The 21,431-nt window shown below is 40.3% G+C and overlaps 1 protein-coding gene across 1 annotated transcript in view; it reads left to right on the forward strand.

Moving 5' to 3' along the window:
* LOC108902629 (voltage-dependent calcium channel subunit alpha-2/delta-4-like) overlaps positions 1-21,309 on the forward strand; it is a 52,496-nt gene extending 31,187 nt beyond the window's left edge. The window contains 13 exon segments of the mRNA XM_018704568.2: positions 4,427-4,488; positions 8,299-8,313; positions 9,129-9,173; positions 9,268-9,330; positions 14,917-14,987; positions 15,476-15,551; positions 16,368-16,420; positions 17,006-17,061; positions 17,445-17,465; positions 17,993-18,110; positions 18,368-18,483; positions 18,685-18,767; positions 19,146-21,309. Coding sequence (XP_018560084.1) covers positions 4,427-4,488; positions 8,299-8,313; positions 9,129-9,173; positions 9,268-9,330; positions 14,917-14,987; positions 15,476-15,551; positions 16,368-16,420; positions 17,006-17,061; positions 17,445-17,465; positions 17,993-18,110; positions 18,368-18,483; positions 18,685-18,767; positions 19,146-19,247 — 881 coding nt within the window. The 3' untranslated portion in view covers positions 19,248-21,309.
* Positions 21,310-21,431: the final 122 nt, after the last annotated feature.

A 21,431-nucleotide genomic window follows, 5' to 3' on the forward strand; every position in this document is an offset into this window, starting at 1 on the left:
CGTTTTGAACATAATTGCTCACATACTTATTTATGTACTGGATGTGTGTTACTGGAGGATACCTCTAGAGGGCATCAGAGAGTTCAGACTGTGTAGAACAACCAGATTGATTATCGAAGCATGGTCTGTAAGGCTCCTAAATCACATCGTACAGATGCAGATAATTGCGGACTTGGTCTGTTAACTTGTCTTAGAAACGTTCTGCCATTGTTTTCACTGCTGTCGTGCCTACCCTGTTACATCTCTATACTGCCCCTACTGGCCATGTGCACGACCAACGCTCCAAACAGACTCAGGATTGTTACACCTCCGCCCCAGGTTCTTGTCTGTAGTCTGAGAAATGTCTATTCCCCTGAAGTCAGTTTATAAAAGTCTGTTCAGCCACAGCTGCATCAGTCCTTCTCATAGATGAGACGAGATGGTGTTGTTCTCATTCTTTCTTCCACCTTAGGGACTATTTTCAGTGGTGGATTTATCCACATTTTGTGTTCCAGTGATTGTTTGTGGCTCAGAGGAATGAGATATATCAAGTTTTGATATACACACAGTTTCTGTGATTAGGAGACATTCAGTGTTAGTTTGGCTCTTTTGATGACATTTTTTAAAAGTAAGAAAAATACAGAACATCGCCAGACTCATCCTTTAATCCTGAGTTTATTTAGAAACACGATATGTGAATGAAAATGGACAGAACATCCTTTATTTAATCCTCTGCAACCATCACTGTTATTGGTTTCATTTGACTTTTATTTTCTTTTTTTTTTTTCAACTGGTAAAAATATATTTAATTATCTAAATGTTTCTCCTCAAATGGATTGATTGATTTATTCGTATCATAGTTTCTTTTGTAAAATCTCCCTCCATTCTGTTCAGACGCTCGGGGAATATCGTTTTCAATCCAGTAAAGTCTCCAGAAATGAATTAAAGTGAATTGTCTGTGTGAGACAGAAAGATAAATTAGAACCATTCAGTTTAGTTAATGTTTAGTTTATCCTTGTTTGTATTAGTTTTAGTCAGAAAAGAACAATATTTCTTTGTTGATATTTCGGGGCAAATTTGAATCATTTTCAATCTGTGGATTCACTCAGAGCAGCAAAACACTTTACTTTTATATGACACTGAGTTGACTAATGTGTTGTGTTTATGCTAAGCTAGGCTAACTGCGTCCTGACTCCAGTTTGTATTTATTCAGCCTGTTGTCTTGAATCTGCATACAAATACGACTTTACTCTTTCAAAATGTGTGCAGGTGATACACTAATCCTTCCCATGTCGACGCAATGCATTTCAGATGATGTGTTTTGGCTCAGTACGAGGAGACGGGTGTTGGTTGGATGGTGATGGAATTTCTTGTGACGTTGCACAAGGAGCAGGAGAGCAGTGTTCGAAACCAGTGACTAGACATTTTAACCGTCATATCGGGGCATTTGTACCAAACATTGTGACCATCATTTCAGGTGCTTTAGTGTCTTGTTTTAACCCAAACGATGATCTTTTCCCAGCTCTAAACCTAAACCCTAGATGTTTTAACGCAAACAACATGGAAAGTATTGGTGTATGCACTGTACACAGTTTGAAAGAATAAAGTCATGTTACATGTTCTTAGATCGAGTTGAATTTTGTCTTCTCATCTTAAAATGTGGAATTATTCCCTTAACACTAAACCTTTATCAGATAAACATAACTGTATTTCACTAGTTGACTACTTAAGCTTTAAATCTTCACCACAAGAATCTCCTAACAGCAGGACATTACACAACTTTTATTAAGACATAAAATTTAAAGATGTACCCGCTGATGTGAGAATTCCTCTGTAAACATTTTTAAAGAATTGCAAATGATCACCAATCACCATGAAACTAATTATCTGACTTTTCAAAACAACTGACAAATGTATAGAAACCAGACCACTGGATCATCAATCAGGAAAAAAAAAGCTTAATTTTAGGAGTCCAGAGAACGTGTCTGGGTCTCTTTGTGTTGCCCTTACTGCAGTTTCATTAGGGGACACAGAGAGAAAATAAGAGTAAAAAAGCACATGAAATATGAAAAAACACCCAAAAGTGCAAACAGAATAAGTGCCGGTAGTAACTTCAACCATAAAATTTTAATGCTCCCAGAAAAAAGATCTTATTTCAACAGAGAATAAATGTGTCGGGTGTGTTTTTGTCCCGTCATGGACTCGTCCTTGCAGACTGCAGCAGAAACAGTGCGGCTGTGGTGCTGAAGGGCGGCGATAAGGACACTGCTGACAGGAAAGGAGAAAAAAAAAAAAAATAGAGAAATGAAATGAAACAGCAGAGCAAAGCCGCAGACCACTGAGTCTGCAGCGAGGCTATTTTAAAGGAATGAAGCAGAGTGATGCCTTAAGAGGTTTAAACGGCCCAAAGGTCACAACTCTCTCTGAACACAAATGCAGCATCACATTTCTTCCCCCGGCTACAACGCTCCTGCTTCACACTGAGCTTGTAGATGTGTCCCAGTTCAAAACCTGACTCTCTTAAATGTCTGTTTAGCTCCTCACAGGCGAACCAGCAAGGGCAGAATATAAGAGCAAGTGTTGAACTCTTAAACGTGGAATTACAACCAGGGTGTGACAAAGAAATGAAAACACCACCATCTCTTTTTATCACTTTGTTCCGGGATGAAATCAAACAAAAATATGTTCATAGTTATTAATAAATCCAGTTCCAGGACACAGTCCACAAAGCTAAATTGTCTTTTTACCCTTAAACAATTTTCATATAAAACACATTTTAACTTTTAACTGACTTCCAACAATGGCAGAAAACTTAGTGGAACTTAGTTGTAACTTAGTGGAACCAAAATGTTAACTGAGTGAGCCAGGAACCCTTAAAGGAGCTATTTGTAAGTTTAAATCTATCGCTACGTACCCAACATTAGCATTAGCAGCTGTTTACTTAGCAGTTTAGAAGAAATGTTTCAAGTTTCCAGGGTTGGAAAGTGCCTCTAGCTCTATTGCTTCTTTATCTTCCACTTAAGTTAGCATGTTAACCAGCTAGCCCTAACTTGTCTCATCTCTTTCCGATAGTGTCCAGACTGTCCCGAAGAAGTAGCACTGCTCAGAGGACATATTCTAACCTCATGTATTGTAAACACAATGATGACTGAAGCTCTTGGCAGGAAACCGTCACCACCACCTGCTCCCAGCGACAACGTTCAGCAATGGAGAAAACTTTCAAATAGCCCCTTTAAAGTGGCTCTAATCAATATTTTTCAACAGCTTCACAGCAAGTTTTAAAAGAATGTGATTCAACCAAAACAACAATGAATCTGGCTGCACAATCTTTACTCTGGTCACTGACCATATCCTCGACTGGTTGGACTGCCAGTCCAGAATTATCTTGGAGTATTATTTGCAAAAAAGCTGATATAACAGTTGAAGCTTTGATTGATTTTCAATTAAAAAGGAAGAAACAACTTTGAGATCAATGTGGCAGAGTTAATATGCTTGGCTTGGTCACACTTAAATTCCTAGATAAACTGAACAGGCAGCAGAATTCTTGTTGTTTTTTTTTCTGTGCAGCAGCATCAGAGGAGAATCCACAGTCGGTGAAATGCACAATAACTAGAAGCTCAATAACAAGCAATGACCAGAAATAAAAGGTTTTACAGCTGCTCTGCTTTTCCAATAATACCAGCACACAAGAGGCGCGACATGTCGCCTTGTATTACTCGTCTGTGTGTGTTTGTGTGTGTGTGACTGCAGACCAGCTGCCTGTGTGAAGAAGAGTTTTCATCATTGAAGTGACAAAAACAGTTGCAGATATTATGTTGCTCTGAGGTGAAATGACTCCCAACGGTCCTCTTGCCATGGCGGTCACAGAGCCACTGGTGTGACTGGTGATTCTGTCATTTTCCTTAAGACAGTTCTGTGCAGTTTTTGTGTGGTGGGAGCATTATCTTGCTGGGGGAGGCCCCTGACATTGGGGAGTGCTGTTACCTTGGGGGAACCAAAGGTTTCCCAGCAGAACATTGGACTGTAACGGGATGATCAGTGTTATTCACTTCACCTGTCAGTGGTTTAACGTTGTGGCTGATCAGTGTAGAGTTGATATTTTGATAAGACCCTCTGACTTCACAGAGACTATTAACAGTATCAACCACTCAACAAGCCTCTAAACTCTTGCTGTGTCAGAGTAATAAAGCTGCTTCGGTGCATTACTGAGGGACGTGCCGTTACCCAGCCTGCAGGGAGCACACACACCATCAGGCTCATCAGTGTTTACATCCTTTCATTAGCGTCAGGACACGACAGAGGTGAACCCAGGGTCGAATTGATTTCCTGTCCTCCACCTTACCTTCCTCCACAAACACGGCAAACAGCTCGCCACCGCCTCTGCAGAGTCCATCTTGTCCTGCATCTGTCTTAATGCTGTGTGTGTATGTGTGTTTTCTATTTTTAGCTATCGGGGTGCAGATGTCCTTGGATTTGCTGGAAAAGAGGTTCTGGGCCATCGCCAAGCAGGTGACCGGAGGACTCACTCTCACACATGTTGGCTCGTGTCATTTTTGGGGACATTTCATTGATGTGTGTTGATTCTCTGGAGGCTTAAACTAACCTTAACCTTCGACTGATACTAAACTCTTATTGCTTAAACCTTAAACTTATCCTGGTCACACTGACACAAACCAGTTAAAGGTTCCCTGTGGAGTTTGTTTACACTCAGTGTTTCTGACCAAAACTCACTGTGTTTGTCCTTGAGATCTAAAAAACTCACTCGTAAAAACACTGCTCCATAGTGCCACTAATGACTGTCCATAAAGATGGACGACACATCTCCACTTCCTCCCACTGTACAAAAATGAAGTCATAATATCCTGGGTACATGTGCTGCCATCTTACTGCATTGCAGGTCAATCACAGCTGTCAATCATGGTGTTTCACTTACTTTTTATATCATCAAATAACTAATTAAAACTCAATTTATCAGCAAAATAAACACTTGAACATCAGAGTGATAAGAACGACCTAAAGAAACCATCGACAGACACCATATCTAAAAAAAATAAATATTTGACGTGTATTTTGATTGGTCTATGTCCTATTCTGCAACCAGCCACCAAGGGGCGATCAAAGAGTTTTGGCTTCACTTCTGGGGACTGTCACGTTGTGCATCTTTTTATACAGCTGATGAATGCTACTAGTAGGGATGGGCGGTGAAGAAATGCCCTTGATTGATGATCATCAGGAAAATTAACAGTCAATTGCCTATAAATTGCCTATAGGAGAAAATAGGCTGCTAAAGACATTGTGTTTTTTCCACAATTAAATATTTATTCCAAGAAGAAATTATAGTCCAACAACAACTGTCTTAAACAAAGCCTTTAAAGATGAACTAACACAAAGTAAAACAACAAAGATCTGCAGCCTCATAAAGGCATCGGAGCCCGAGGCTCCAAGTCAAACCCAACAAATTAACAAACCAAATCTACGTCACTCGTCAGACAACACAACTGAGAGGCTTTTAGACACAATGTAAAACCGTTACCACCAACACTGCAATATTTACTATGAGCTTTGTTATGTCTTAGCTGGAAATGTTCCCACACCAAACTTCCCCTGTTCTCTTCATGTTTACCTTCGATTTCTATGACAGCTCGGTTTTCTCTCTTAAATTTTAATTGCATCTTCTGCTGGTTGCTGATTAATTATGCCCATACTGAGCTCCTAGTGGGCAAAAACTCCACAGGGGAACCTTTAGGCTTCCGCAGTTTACCTGCAGTAAAAACAACCTTTGTCTCCAGTTGACTTTGTTGCATTTAAGTGCTTGATCACACCAGTGTTTACAGAAAAAAGCTAAATTTAACCTGCAAAGTTACGTCATTCACCTGTCGCAAACAGTGACGTAGAGTTTTCACACCTGAAGGTCAAACAGCTGTACTTTCATACCTTTTCAGTGATGATTTTCTGCCAGGTTTTGCAACCAAATTCAAAAGAAGAATGGAAGGAAATTTAAATTTGTGCCGCCCTGACTTCACATACATTCTGTACCTCTCTGATCCTCAGGAGGAAATATACAGTATCAGACAAGGATACGTAGTTGGAAAATTAATACCTGTGATAGTTTATATCCTGATGTAGCATCCTAGTTCACTGCTAAACTTTATTCTGGAGCCCATCTTGTGAGAACTTTTGGTCTGAAAACCCAGACCGTGCCGACCTTTGAGGGAACAGAGAGGCAAAAAAATGAAAGAGGTTATCACATTAGCTGCAGTGCATCATCCAATTTTATATAATGCTGTTCTGCAAGAGTGTAAACTGCACCACACAGAGATGCAGCATGATCTGCAGTCAGACAACAGTCTATTCGTTAGCGACCGAGCACGCAAATAACGGGTTACACCACCAAGTTTCCAAGGACGAACACGTGATTTTCCAGTAATAATCCTCTGCATTCAGAGGTTATGTCTTCAATTTTCCTTCATGTTCATCAGGGAACAGAAGACATTAATTACAGGCATTAAGGCCCTTAGACTTTTCATTAAGATAAAGTGGAATGTGCAGAGAATAAAGTCCAATTATGATGTAAAACAACAGGATTTTCCCATCAGGAGACCAAAGTTAAGATAATGTAAATGCTTCTTATGCCCCTTAGTCTGTTCTCACTGTCATGAGTAAGCGTTTTCATTGTTCAGTCTAAATCTCCTCTTACTTTATCTTGCCAGCATTGAGAAAGCTGAGGGGTTAAATTCAGAGATTTAAAGAAGCAAATTGAATTCTAAATGAAGGTACATGATAAATGTTAGCATGCACACATCAGGTTAGCACCGGTTAGCATGCTAAATTTGGCTCTCAGTTTAGGCACTGCTGAGTTCAATAAATAAATGAAGCATAAAGCACCAAACCATCATGGACTCATTGAGGCTGAAGGTGTTACTGTAGTGGGTGTGTTTGCCCCTAGCTGCCAACAGGCGATAAAGATGTGAGATTTATGCTCCATTGGAACAATAGCATCTTTTAAGTTTTACTAGAGAAAAGACATCAGTGATGAAGAGTGGATGGTTCGTTTTGTATGTATGTCAGGTTAGCTGCCCCACCTCACACCAGAACAGCAAAATTCATTTAAATCTTTGCAAACTAGGTTGCATTGGAAGCTTTGTGACGAAGTGAACACCTGCAAGGGTTGTTAGAAAGCTACTGTGGCTAACTAGTAACAGCTAGCTACAATATCCTGCCACGGCAACTAGCTTTTTCTTATACAAGCATTGTGAAGACGATAGAAGACATCAGAGTTCATAAAAACTGAAGTTTGCGTAAAAGCTCAGCACAGATTTACTGCAGCTCCACTGAACCAGTGACAACAATGAGGTTTTTAAAATGTTAAATGCTGGTGTGACTGAGTCTGAGATCTCATAAAATTGCCCCCATTTTCATTCAGCCCCTCTGGCACCACCCTCAGGACGGACTCCACTGGTCGGGGTCTAATTAAAGGAAACTCTTGTCTCCATTTTTATCCATGCAGCAGTTCAGTTTTCTGCTGTAATGAGCGTTCAGGCCTCGCGGGGACCCTCGTTTACCCACAGACTTCTTCTCGTCTTGTTGCAGAATTTGTCCCCAGATATGACATAAGGCTGACCAACACTCACACTCACACACACATATGCTCTACAGGTCTTTGACCTTGTGGGCGTCTCCTGCAGCTCAGTGAAGCAGAAGCAGAGCTGCAGCTGAATGTGTGCAGATGTCCTGTAGAGGTTGATGGTGTATATAACGTTATTAATGAGAGCTGACAGCTGTGACAGGCTGGATTAATGTATTCACAAAACTGCTCCACCGCTGACATTAACTAATCTGACTTCACAGAACATTTACATCCTGTCGCCACTGATTTACAGTCACTGAGGTTTATACAAGGTTTCCTCCATTCAGTAAAAACCAAAAGCTGCGTCTCTCATCCTCTGCAGTTTATATTTTCATCATACAAAGTTATTTTCTTACATTAACAGTCTGTTCTGTCTCATTTCGTTTCTGTGGTTTGTCCTGAAACAGGAACCAAGTATATTTATCTTCTGTATTTGTGTCCTGATGCACTGAAGCTGTCAGTTGGATCATTAAATACAGATCCAGCTGTTTTGAAAAACAACCACATTTTACAAAAGCTGAACATTTCTGTGACCTTTAAAACCAAGTTCAGTCAACAAACACAGTGAGAATACTCTGCTCCTGATGAGTCAAAAAATGTGAAAATATTTCCATTAGTTCACAGTTTAATGATGTTAATATGATTATCTGTTGTTTTTTTTCCTCATCAACTCTTCACTTTGCTGCTTCCAGCCCAGCGACACAGACGTAAGTGATTATTGATCATTGATTTAAAGCCTGTGCGTTACAGTTTGTACACTGGCATGTAGTACTCTGTGTACACAGTATACTCACTGGTGTGGTGCATTAAGTTCAACAGGGTTGTGTTTCTACAGTTGTGTGTCTCAAATCAAACATGGCACCTTCCAAAAACATGACCTTGATCATTGCCCTACGAAATATCCACCTGGTACTTTACTCACTTGACTTAAAAATGAATGTGACATTTAAATTAATTAATAGAGTGGTGCAGGAATGAGTCCTAAAACCTGGAACTCAGTTAGCATGTTAGCATGTTAGCACTTCCTGTTCCCTCGTCCCAAAGTCAGTGTGTTTCTGGTTAAATGTCTGAAATAAGGTCTGTGGTTTTAACACAAGCTCAAGACATTTTCAGGTTTTATTCTCCGACATAAATGGGTCAGTAAATCCCACTCCTGATGTTTGAAGCTTTACGTGTTGCTAAGGCGGTTGCTAACGAGTGTCTAAATGAGACTACAGAGGTTGTCGGGGACGTTAACATGAAAACCCATCTACTCACCAGTCCACCTTTACAGCCTCGTTGTGTTTCTACTCACGCTCTTTCAAACTCTCACTAACTTTCTAAGAAGAAAGGCTTTTGTAGAAGAGCTCAGAGCTAAATGAAATGACCAGTTGGAAGCCTAGTGGTGGAGACGTTGACGTCATGTGACCGTGGTGTAGTTGGTTTATAGCCTAACATTAGCTTCTTACTTCTGGAGGTTGGATTTATTTTTAACATCATTAACCTCAACTTTTTAACAACTCGTCTCTTTTTTTTCTCTCAGTGTTCAAACATCGAAGGCGTGTGTCCGCTCAGCTGTGAGAGTGTGGTGAGTATCCACCTTCCTCTGATGCTCGAACATCAGTTCTTCATGTTTAGAGAAACTAAACTGACAAAACATCTTTCTGCTGCTTCCTTTTCAGGATCTTAACTGTTTCCTGGTCGACAATAACGGCTTCATCCTGCTGTCCAAAGAGAGGAACGAGGTGAGATCCACAACCTGAACTGACCTCACTGTGACTCCACCTGACCTCTACACCCTAAAAATTAAATCAGCAGAATTAAATATTCCAGTTGTATCACTGTGGTGTAATCTGCCTGGTCTGGAAATAGTTGGTCAGTTTTATCATCTACCTGGTTTTTCTTTCAAAGTAAAAGTTAAAGTAGTTTTTGTTAAGTTTAATGTTGTTGTTTAACAGGAGTGGAAAATGAAGGAAATGAAGGAAATTCCAAGAAAAAGAACATTTGCGTCCTTACATCAAATGATGCAGAGTTTCTTGATGTGGCTGATGTTCTCTGTACCTTAGTGATTAGGACTGTACGATATGTTCAAAATCACATTTCCTGATAACGATATATATCACAATTTAGAACATTTTCTCTAAAGTTGAAGAGTTAATGACCACATGGATAATTAATTTGCGTTGGCTGCAGTTAATTCCTTCCATCTTCTTGAGTCTCTGTGCCACAGTCAAAATGAGTTTTGGTGTCAATGTCGTGGACGAGCCGTGAGTCGGTGTCATGAGGTGATGTCTTGGCTCTCTGGATCAGCTAATGTGGCTCATAAACAACATCTGGATGGCTCATAGGATTTGAGGAGTGTTTTTGGTCTTAATCTGTGTTTGTGCTGCATTAGCGGTGAAATGTAGCAGCAGCTGCACCTTCTGATCTCATCGGACCGTGGGTGGAGCTGAACCGGAGCGGAGCGAGCTGCCGGACTGACGATGGATGAGATCTGTCCGGGCAGAGGTCGCAAGTCTGACGCTCCTTAACTTACTGCAGATATTTTAAATTGTGCATCATTATTAATCATCTTAAGACTTATGATGAAGTCAATGATGATGATGATTTAAGTTGAGACACTTCAGGCAAAAACAAATTTTTTCAGATTTTGGGCTATTTTGCTTCTATAAGATGTCTTTTTTCAGACTAATGGAAAGAAAACACCTTGAATACATATTTAGGTGTTTATTTTACTCCATGTTCTGTCTTTACATCTGTAGACTTCAATTACAGTTCATATTTTTAAAGGCCGGTTTCTCAAAATGAGTTTTTTTTTCTTTCTCACACTTGGAGCCAGAAATTTCCATTTCACCTGCAGTTAGAGGGGTTTGTCCATGTCATTCACAGACTGATTTATAGAATATTTTACTCCTAAAAAACACAGCAAAAATTTATATTTTATCTTTTTAAGTCACTTTTTAATACATCAAAAAATTAAAACAAGAAATTTGAACCTGGTTTCATCCATTGTTCAGATTTCTACTCTGGAAATATTTGATTAGGTTTAATGCTTCCTTTGCATATTTAAACATAACATTTCAAAAAAATATTTACCTTAATGTGAGTAACCAGCTCAACAGTGATGTGATTTATTTTGTTCAAGTTTTTACTCTATCCACTAGCAGTGTCTCGCCTTAATATTTTACAGTTTCTTTTTCTGTTCTAGGCCCATTTAGGCTTCCATACACTGCAGAAATAACTCTGTGTGTGGAGACGTGCAGCCTGCTGTCCATCTGACAGCTGCTCGTTAGCTGTGGATTAACTCAGCCTGTTAAGAGCCATATTACTGAGGATTAATCCTGTACCCACCACTGCTATAAATACACACACACACTCTCAGCTGAGGAGCCACGCCCGGTTCATGCCCCACAAACCTCCTCAGCTGACGTATCTACCTCTACTTCAGTTGTTAAACCTCTCCACAGCCTCCAGCTTATTGTTCGGTTTGTTAGCAGGAGTCGAACCTGTGCTGTTTGTGTTACAGGTGGGTCTCAGTGACCATGAGGCTGCCAGCTGTGCAGCAGCAGCAGCTGGATCTGCTGAGGCCAGATGAGGCTTAGTCCTCATCCACTGACCCCCTGACATCTGTAAGACTGTGAGGGTCAAATGGACGTCCAGCTGCAGAGCAGAGCTGCTGACTGGATGTATATGTGCAGGGAATGATGGGAGAAACACTGTAGATTTATCTGTTATGTAACAATGTGTAACCTTGACTGGGCTGTAAACACTGAGCTGAGGAATTTGTTTTTCACCTTTACAGCCTCGTTGTGTTTCTACTCACGCTCTTTCAAACTCTCACTAACTTTCTAAGAAGAAAGGCTTTTGTAGAAGAGCTCAGAGCTAAATGAAATGACCAGTTGGAAGCTTAGTGGTGGAGACGTTGACGTCATGTGACCGTGGTGTAGTTGGTTTATAGCCTAACATTAGCTTCTTACTTCTGGAGATTGGATTTAGGCTTCAAACATCAGAACAGTGGTGTTTTGATTCTCCGAAAAGAACAACAACAACAAAGTCTTTCCTGCGAGCGTCCATATTTTTCCAACTTCTCTACTGGACGAGCCTCGACTTCTGATGTAAATGGAACACACCAATACAACCTCCCCTAGCCTTAAAATAACAAAAATTTTAGATTTAATATTTGAGCTTAAACTGTTTCACATAACATGAGCCTGGATGTTTGGTTCAGTTTGTCTGATGATGAAATGTTTAGTTCTCAGTCAGAAACAGACAGTAAATGCACCGTGTTTGTTTGATCAATAACACAGAGAAAACACAGCCAGCACAATCAGTTACTACAGCCCGATATCAGAGTACTTCCACTGCAGCTGCCAGAGGGCAGCTCTCCATCACCTGGAAGTCTGAGTTCAGTTTATTTTTCTTTGTCACTTTTTGGCAGAAGCAGGAGCAGTGAGATATTTGTTGTTAAATCTAAATTAGATGTAGTTTTGTGACCGTGTTGGAGAAGGACAGTGAGACAAACAGCAGTGAAATGTTGTGGTGTGGTGTAACCTTAAAGCAAGAATCATTTACTGTAGAAGCCTATTTTTCATTATTTGCATGTCTGCTGCGTTCCCAGTGGCCTTACTAAGCAGATATTATGATGAAGTGCTTCCTCAATGTTTTGCTGAGCTTTGGACTTTTACGGAGAAGTTTGTGGAAACGCCCAGAATCCTCCCTGGGTGCTGAAGCCGCTGTGGTGTGAAGAGGTGCAGCTCGTGGTTCGTTGCAGGGCACGGTAAATATTTAATCAGCAGAGAAATTAAGTCAGTGCTGACTAAAAGAAATAGGTCAGGGAGGAGGAAGCGTAGTGAGCAGGGTGACCAAGCAGAACACAGGGGCTTGTTGTTGGTGGTGTGCAGAGGAAACGTCTGTTTGATCAATGGTTCTGTCTGAGAGACCTGCTGCAGGACTCCACTGATCATTCTCAGGGATGCAAACAGGTTGGACTGATAAACACAACCTATAATGTCCAAAAATGTCCTGAAATTAACAAGACTAACAGTCTGCAGCCACAGCAGCACAAACACAGGGCTGTAATGTTCACCGCCACAGTGGGGGCGTGAAATTCAAGTTGTAAGGCATTGTTGTGGAGTAAATTAAATGCTACATTGGCATGCTAACGTGTACATGTGGCAGCACATCCTTTGGGTCCTGTGGGTTGCAGGTTAGGGGGTCTCTATGGATCTGATTTGTTCCAGAACATCCCACAGATGCTGGATCAGACTGGGATCTGGGGAGTTTGGAGTCCAGGTCAACCCCTTGTCTCTGTTGAGTTCCTGGAGACATTTCTGAGCAGTTTTTGTGGTGTGGTGGGAGTATTGTTCTGTTGGGGGAGGACCCTGACACTGGGGAGTGCTGTTGCCATGGGGGGTTGTCCTTGGTCTAACAGTGTTTAATTCGGTGGGAAGATCCATTCTAGTTTCTGCACCTAAATCTGAACTGTTCAGAGCATTTCAAACAAAAAATAAATTGGTTCAGAACCTGAAAAGTCGGTTCGCAGCTAGAAAAATTATCAGTTTTTCAAGTGCGAACCATGACGGGCGTGTCCTGTTCTAAAGGTTAGAAAAAGACTGGATTTTTCAGCTTTCTGGATGTTTCTTCATCATTTCACTGAGAGACAGAGTGAGAGCTGCTGTAGCCTGTTAATCATAAGGTTTTTAGATGTTGTAATGTTTGTGGTTTAGTTTTTGCACAGCCATGTTTAGACACTGAATTTAACAGTTACACTGATGACTTTACTTGTTATACAGTAAAATAAACCCATAGTCTCCATATCCTGACTTCATTTTGTTCAAAATCTACTTCCTGTTCAGAGACGTGGTTTGGTTTTTATACTAATCAGCTCCTACTGATCGCAAACAGCAGGAGAAATTAAACCTTTTGAACACTTCATCATCATTTCTACAGATTTAAAAGCTGCATGTTCAAGCTGCCAGTCCCCTGTTGTACCACATCCCAAAGGCCTCAGATCTGGGGAGTGGAGAGTCCACTAAACTCACTGTTTTGAGCTAGAAGGACTAAAAAGGACCAGACATTTCCATCCGGTGCCTTCAAGCTAACTCCCTAATTTTCCAAGGTTTGACTCAGTGTACTTGGACTTGCTGTACATCCAGTCCTGAGTATAATAAAGCAGCTGTGATGTTAGTCCCTCAGAGACTATAAGAACCTGCTGCTGAGTCTGACTCTGCCACTTTTTATTGCTCTTGTGTTTTTTGTTTATTCCAGCACGTTTACCCTCCTGCTGTCAGGTAAACACAGGGTCAGGTTTCAGCAGTAAGCAGCATCCGACTGCTAACGCTCAGCAAACCTGTGAGTCCTCCGAGGCTGCTGGGAAAATCCCAACCAGACGGGAGATAAAGTGTGGGCAGAGAGCAGCTTGTAAACCTGAACAAAGCTGCTTAGACAAAACGCTCTGAATAATTCAGAGACTCTGCTGCTGCTGAGGGCCAGAGAGGGCCGACACGCTGAAATTACTTTAAATCACTGTGAAACACTTCTTTACTCCTGCTGCAACCTCCTGGTATTTTTACACCGCAACCAGACCCTTTTATTTTTCTCTTACATCATGTCTTTTCAGACTGGAGGAGACTTCCAAGAGACAGATTTCTCCCAGAGATTACATAAATTGCATTGAGGATAATTTAATTTAGGATTTTAGACATCGTTCTTCAGGGAGTTTTATCTTTGTTGGCAGCATTTTAATATTTCTAAGAGCTACTTATGATATGAAATGTAAGTGTCTGCTTTGTTTTAGGACTGAAAATTAAATACTGGTGAGATAAATGAAGTGAAGCAGGGAAACACAGCCAAAAAATACAAAGGATCAAAACACAATCACTTAGAAAATGACAAAGACAAAACAATCATTTTGTAGAGGAAGATAAAGGCTGTTTTCTGAAAACAAACTACTGAGCTGTCAGGCTGCTTTTATTTAAAGGACGACAATGATTTAACATGTTTATTTCTCCTTTAATCGTTAGTGTTGATTGTACGAAGAGAAAAAAAAAGATCGCACAAAACTTTCTCAAAATTTCAAGTCATTTTTACAAGATCACATAAAACTTTCTCAAGACCTTGAGAAACTTTTTGCGAGATTTCGAGAAACTTCTGCGAGATCTTCATACATACATACATCTTTTTTTTTTCAACTTTCAGATATCTTTTCCTCCATGTCTCCTCCCAGGCTCCGTATGATTGTGATATTACTCGATGATACAGTACAGATAACTCAGTTGATGTTAAACTGAACTGGAATGAACAGATATCTTTCTTCGTGTTGTTGTTCGTAGGTCGGACGCTTCTTTGGCGAGGTGGACGGCTCTGTCATGGCGTCGCTGATCAAGATGGGAATGTTTAAAAAGTAAGACTGACTGCTGCTGATACTGCCGACACACTCCATTCCCTAATGATCTACAGTCGGGTATTTGGACAGTGACTCAAGATCAAGTGAAGATTTTCAGCTTTAATTCAAGGGGTTTAACCAAAATATCACATTTAGGAATTAACAGCCCTTTTTATTTTCAGAGACTCAAAATTAACAAGACAAAGCAACATAATTAATGGGTTTGTTAAACCCCTTTAATTAATTGTTTATGTTCTTATAATAGTAGCAATGAATTTAATTTTAGGCATCTTTTACTGTAAAACTTAAACTGAGCTAAAATGATGAGTCAAATGTTTGGATCTAAAAACAGAAATGGACTCTGGGTTAACATGTAACCTGTAAACATCTGTATGTCTGGGTTGTCAGTAAGAAAAGGCTGATAGATGACTGTAATTAAACTCCTCTAGTCTCTTCATCCTGCTCATGCATCATTGAATTCAACCTGAGTGTGTGTTTTTTTGCAGAGTGTCGTTGTTCGACTACCAGGCGATGTGTAAGAACAGTCATCATCACGCCAGCAGCGCCCGACCTCTGCTCAGCGTGAGTCTCATCACTGCACTAAACATTAGAGAAACAGACGCCTCAGTCTCAGTTTCCTGCAGCAGGTTTAAGATATTTACTCATCACTCCCCAATGTGTCTATGTAAACATGTCTTTGGGGAGTGACGAGATCTGAGCCCAGACGTTAAATTATAACTATATCCAGCTGCTGTAACAGGTGCAGGGATGATGTATTTTTGTAGTCCAACCCTGAAGTTAGTTTGGAGTATTACAGAAAATAAACTGTGACCAACCAAAGTTTGATGGTGAGTAGATGGGTTTTCATGTTAACGTCCCCGACAACCTCTGTAGTCTCATTTAGACACTCGTTAGCAACCGCCTTTTTTAAGACACGTAAAAGCTTCAAACATCAGGAGTGGGGGATTTACTGACCCATTTTATGTCCGAGAATAAAACCTGAAAATGTCTTGAGCTTGTGTTAAAACCACAGACCTTATTTCAGACATTTAACCAGAAACACACTGACTCTGGGACGAGGGAACTGCTAATGCTAACATGCTAAGTTACTTCCTGGTTTTAGGACTCATTCCTGTATGAGTTGTTCGACTGAACCTCTCTCAGTTACAGTTTTAAGTTTAGTTACTGTTATAGTGACTGTTACAGTGTGATTTTATGAGCTGTGATTAGATGTGCATCAGTGACATGACAGAAAAATAAACATTTATTGATTTTCCACCATATCTATTGGCTCTATAATGATTAAAAAAACAGATTCTTTTTCGATCATTGTTGAACATACTGGTGAAATTTAAATAATTCTTGAATTAACGTCTTGTTTTTCTTTTCCTCCTGCAGCCGTTTTATGGCATCGTGGCATTGATGAGATGGTTCTTCTCCAACGCTCTGATGTGAGTTTCAAAATCTGAGGATTTTATTTATTCATTTGTCAGTAGAGAGTCAGTAAAAGTTGAGGATGAAGGTGCAGCTACAGTCACCAACCCTGACATAAGAATTCAAGATGGCTGCTGCTCACATCAACCATAGAGAACAATGAAATTCACTGAAAAACAAAGACATCTTCTCTCTCACCTCTGAGGTGTTCTTCAGGTGGAGCAGATTTGTTTTGATTCTCCGACAGAGGAACAATAACAGAGGGACAGGTGTGAGATATAAGGAGGAACAAGTCAATTCTTAAAGACAGTCAGTGTACGGAGGCTGAAATGGGTGAGATAAAGTCACATTTTTTGGACTCAGTTATTTGTACTGCAGGCTGCAGGGAACAGACGTGAAGAGGAAGCTGCAGCCGTCAGGACGTGATAAATGATCTGATTTTAGTGATAATCTGCAGCTGATACAAACATGACTGGACAACTCATGGCTCACACAGTCTTGTTATTACGAGAGTAGGGTCAGTTATTTTGCCTCTGCTGTGTTTACATGGCAGAATGAACAGGTTTTTGTTTTGACGTGCGTTTTATTTGTGTCTCCGTCAGGTTCCTGCTGGACTTTAACCTCTGTGGTCTCTGGCACTCGGATTATTTTGTGGACGGTAAGAAGCTCTGAAATCACACAGGATAGCATCTGTCTGTCCATGTTTGACCTCTGGGACTCATGTTGTCCCTCAGCCCTCTGGTGTTTGTTGTTGTTGTTTTGTTTTATATATCGTGTTACTGAAGACAGAAAAACAGATTCATTTAGTGAATCAGCAGCAGATCACAATAAAGAACAATAAACACATTAAAATCCAGATTAAATAGAAAAGTTGTTTCTGTCAGAGCAGAGTTTCTTCATGTCTCACATCATCACTGCTTTATGTCTCATTTACAAACATCTTCCTTCAATATGGCCGCCTCATCTTCATCATCTTCACCTCCACCCTCATCTTCATCACCTCCTGTGTTCTCTGTGTCGTCACCATCTTCATCCGTTCAGCCAAGGCTGGTTATCACACATGTGAGTACGACATCATGTCTGTAAAGTCTCTGTGTGTCTGACGCTCGTTTTTTATTTAGATTAAAATTAGGAGGATATATCACCATGGTAACAAATGCTGCAGAGGCTTGGGGGGTCAGACTAAAGCCTACGGGATCCTACCAGGGACAAAAGAGTTGGCAAATAATAAAGAGTGATAAACATTTTTATAGATTCAGTGGAGCTGTTTTGCTCTTAAAAACTTTTCCATGTGTCACTTTATATCAATACCAGACTCCAATTTAAAAAACACCGATTTTATTGAGCAGAACACAAGAGCTGCTGCTTTGTTTGTGTTATTGTGTGGTACTTTTACTTATGTGAAGTATCTGATTACTTCTTCCACCACCAAAAGTCACACAGTAACACAAACAAACCAACAGATTGAGGCAGCAAAACTCCTCCTGTTTTTGTCAGTGGAGTCTGGTAGTGATATACAGTGATGATTCTGCTCGCTCTCTGTAGTTAAACAGATGGATCAATGTTAAAATAATGTGTTTGTGTTTCAGCTCATAAGCAGAAGAAGGTGGAGGCGCTGCAGCCCTGCGACACGGCGTATCCCGGCTTCATGTACGACTACTCCGTCAGGGAAGCCAACAGCCTCATCAAGTGTGGACGCTGCCAGAAGTACGACACACTCACACAGACACACACTGAACAGCAACAGCTCCACCTAGTGGTCAAAACTGGGTGAAAACCTGACATAGTTACACATTACAAACCTTCAAAATAAAGGTACAACCAAACCTTGTAGATAAAACCTGAAATTAAATCTAAAATCTACAAACTTGTGATTGTTTTTTGACTGATGAGAAACAGGTTGATTGTTGAGTGATCAGTATGTGATTGACGACTGATCGGCTGTGACCGTGTCTGTGTTTCAGGATGTTTGTGGTGCAGCAGATTCCCGACAGTAACCTGGTTCTGGTCGTGACTCAGGCCGACTGTGACTGTTCTCGTCAGTACGGACCGATCCCACTGGAGCCCAAAGAGATCAAATATATCCTTACAGCTGATACTGTCTGTAGAGCACACATGAGGTCAGTGGTGCGTTCAGGTACACCTCACTGCAGCCCAGAGGGTTAGATCCTGTTGACTTATTCTCTGATCAGATGGTTCCTCATATAAATAACACTGTACTTCATTTAGAATACCATGGTCTTCAGCAGTGAGCGCTCTGTTTTCCTTAATGGCAGTGAACATAATGCCACAGTTAAGTGCAATAGGATGAAATCACAGAAGGTGCGGCGGCGACCGCAGTCCTGTCACGCCTACCACCCGAAGGTCAGTGTCCTCTGAGGCTGTGGCATCATGAACACAAAACACTGGTTTTCATCACTACTCATGTTGTTTTGGAGCAAAACAGAGCCCTGGCAATAATTCGGCTCCATGTAAAACCCTCCTGAGCGCCTGGATCTTATTTTATCAGCAATATCAATTGAGTAATATCGATTGATCTTTAACTTGAAACTGCTTGAATCAGTGTTTTTACTGGTTTTCATTGCTACTCACAAAAACAAAATGTTACACATTATAACTGAGTTTTAACAACGTAAACCAGAAGTTTGAAATTAGCCATTAGTTACTGACAACTAATGTAGGACTTAAACACAGTGATGAACCAATGACAAATATTTCCACGTATTTATCTGTTGTCTACAGGAGGACGCTAAAGACTGTGGCGGGGCGTCGGCCATCTCCCTGTCTGTTTCTCTGTTCTCCACCTGTCTCCTCGTCTCATTGGTCCTCCACCACTGGACGTAAACCAGGACCAACCCACCAATCAGGACGCCCAGAGGGGAGCTGGACAGCAGGTAGCCAAAGGATGTTTTTCTGTTTTTTAAACTTGCCACGAGGGACGATGGGACACCTCAGATTTTCTCGAGCTTCAGTTCAGTCTGCAGCGGAGATAAAGGGCTATTTGACTTTTCTCTTTTTTAAAAAACTGATCGAGACTCATTTCTCCTTTAACTGACTGGGGAAGAAATCCTCCAAGTGAGCTCGCGAGCTGCAGGAGGAACAGGAGTCCTCGCTGTGTGAAGCACTCCGGTCAGAGTCTTTGAGGGGAACTCGGCGCCCCCCCCAGTGGACAGAAGTAGACGGTGCAGCTTCTGTGTGGAGAAATGTTGCCATTACATAAAAAAAACAAGAATGTAGCATCTTTGTAGCTTTTTGATACAGAAATATTGTATACAAGTAGAGTTTTACATTCAAATGATTTACCAAAAGGGAGGTTGGGAGGTTAAAGGTCAACAGAAATGACAAAAATAGCCTGTTAAAGTGACGGAAGCTAATGTTTAAAGACGTAAAATCTGTTGCTTATTACGTCAGTGCACTGTGCTGCTTCCTGGTGTCATTTCTTATGTTAATTTAACAAGAAATTAAAATTTATTTTCTCATTAACACTTCCTCTCTGAGTGTACAGTGACCTCTAGTGGCTGGAGAGTGATTTACACAAAACGTAGCAGCTGGTTTTTAGACAAAAATGACTTTTCAGTTGTAATTTCTGGTAAAACTTTGTTTTGCAGGTAATTTCCAGCTGATTCTCTGAAAACTTTCCTCATAAGTTCCTAAAACCTATCTGGTATTTAGCTGTAAAATTACTCTGATATTCCCAAGACAGGCTGATTAGTTTGGTACTAATTGTAAGTAATGATAAATTTAACTCCTGGGTCATGTTTTATTCACTGATTATCGTCAGAGTAAAACTAAGGAAGAAGATTACTGAGCAGATCTACATTAAGAATTTTTAAAATTAAGAATATTTGTCTCATCTGTTTGGAAACTCAGATGGTTACTGATGTCTGAGTACAGTTTTTCACTAAGGTGTGACATAATTTCAGATTTATTTTGTCCTAAAAACTCAAATATAAAGAATGAATATTTCATAACTGTAGCTTCTAACACTTTCTCCATTTAGTGGTAGAAATAAGCCCAAACTTTCTCGTTATTAAAAGCTAAACACCAGGAACGTTTCAAGGGAATTAGCTGGAAAATTTTAGGGAAATAATCAGGAAACTGTCCAGGACAGGTCAAAGACATAAAGTGGCTTAAAACAGAAGTAGATTTTATCAAGGTTTAATATTTATGGTTTGTTTTTTGTACATGTGATAAACAGATTGCAGAATGCAGAACAAACAAGAAAAACTACATTAGAAATATATAAATGTTGTTTCAACTTTGAAACGACTGAACTTCATTGTGAAGCAGCTCCTGAAAGGAAGCAACAGTTATATGTTGACCTGTTCATTACTAAAACATTTGTGTGTTTACCTGGCACAGGTACATGAATCAGGTGTTAGACATGATGTGATTTAATACAGATGATATTTGTAACTGTAGCTGGAGGAGGAAGGTTTTCAGGTGAAAATGTCTCTGATGGTTTTTAGTTGGTTAAAGATGTGAAAACTCTCCTCGATCCAAAATAAATAAATTAAAAACCTCTAATAAATTAACATTTTTCACTTCTACATGTTGGTATGTTTGTTTTTCATTGTGTTTATTTTCATTTTCTAACACCAGCTTTTCTGATCGGGCAGATTCACAGAAAGAAACGTTGATGTCATCAGTCACTCGTCAGCCTTTGTTCTCAAAAGTTTTTTTTTTACTTATATATATTATATATAGGTAAGGATAAGGATTCACTGATATGACACAGTTTTCTTCAGGATGTTTTAAATTCATAAGTCATTTTCCTGATATGTGACAGTTAATGTGATCTGTGCAGTGTTTTATCTTCTTATGTACAGTCTATGGTGACTTCAGGTCATTAAACCTGTCATCTGTTCACATGTATTTATTCATTCAAGCCTTAAACTGTCTCAGTGTGGTAAATCCTCCTCATGTAGAAGATCAGGATGGAGCTGGCTTCTCTCTGTCTTTACAGTGGATGTATTTTAAGACCAATCGGAGGCGGTTGCCAGGCGGACCAGAATGGGTCGGCCAATC

This window comes from Lates calcarifer, linkage group LG10, assembly GCF_001640805.2.
Source record: "Lates calcarifer isolate ASB-BC8 linkage group LG10, TLL_Latcal_v3, whole genome shotgun sequence".
NCBI classification, from domain to species: Eukaryota; Metazoa; Chordata; class Actinopteri; family Centropomidae; genus Lates; species Lates calcarifer.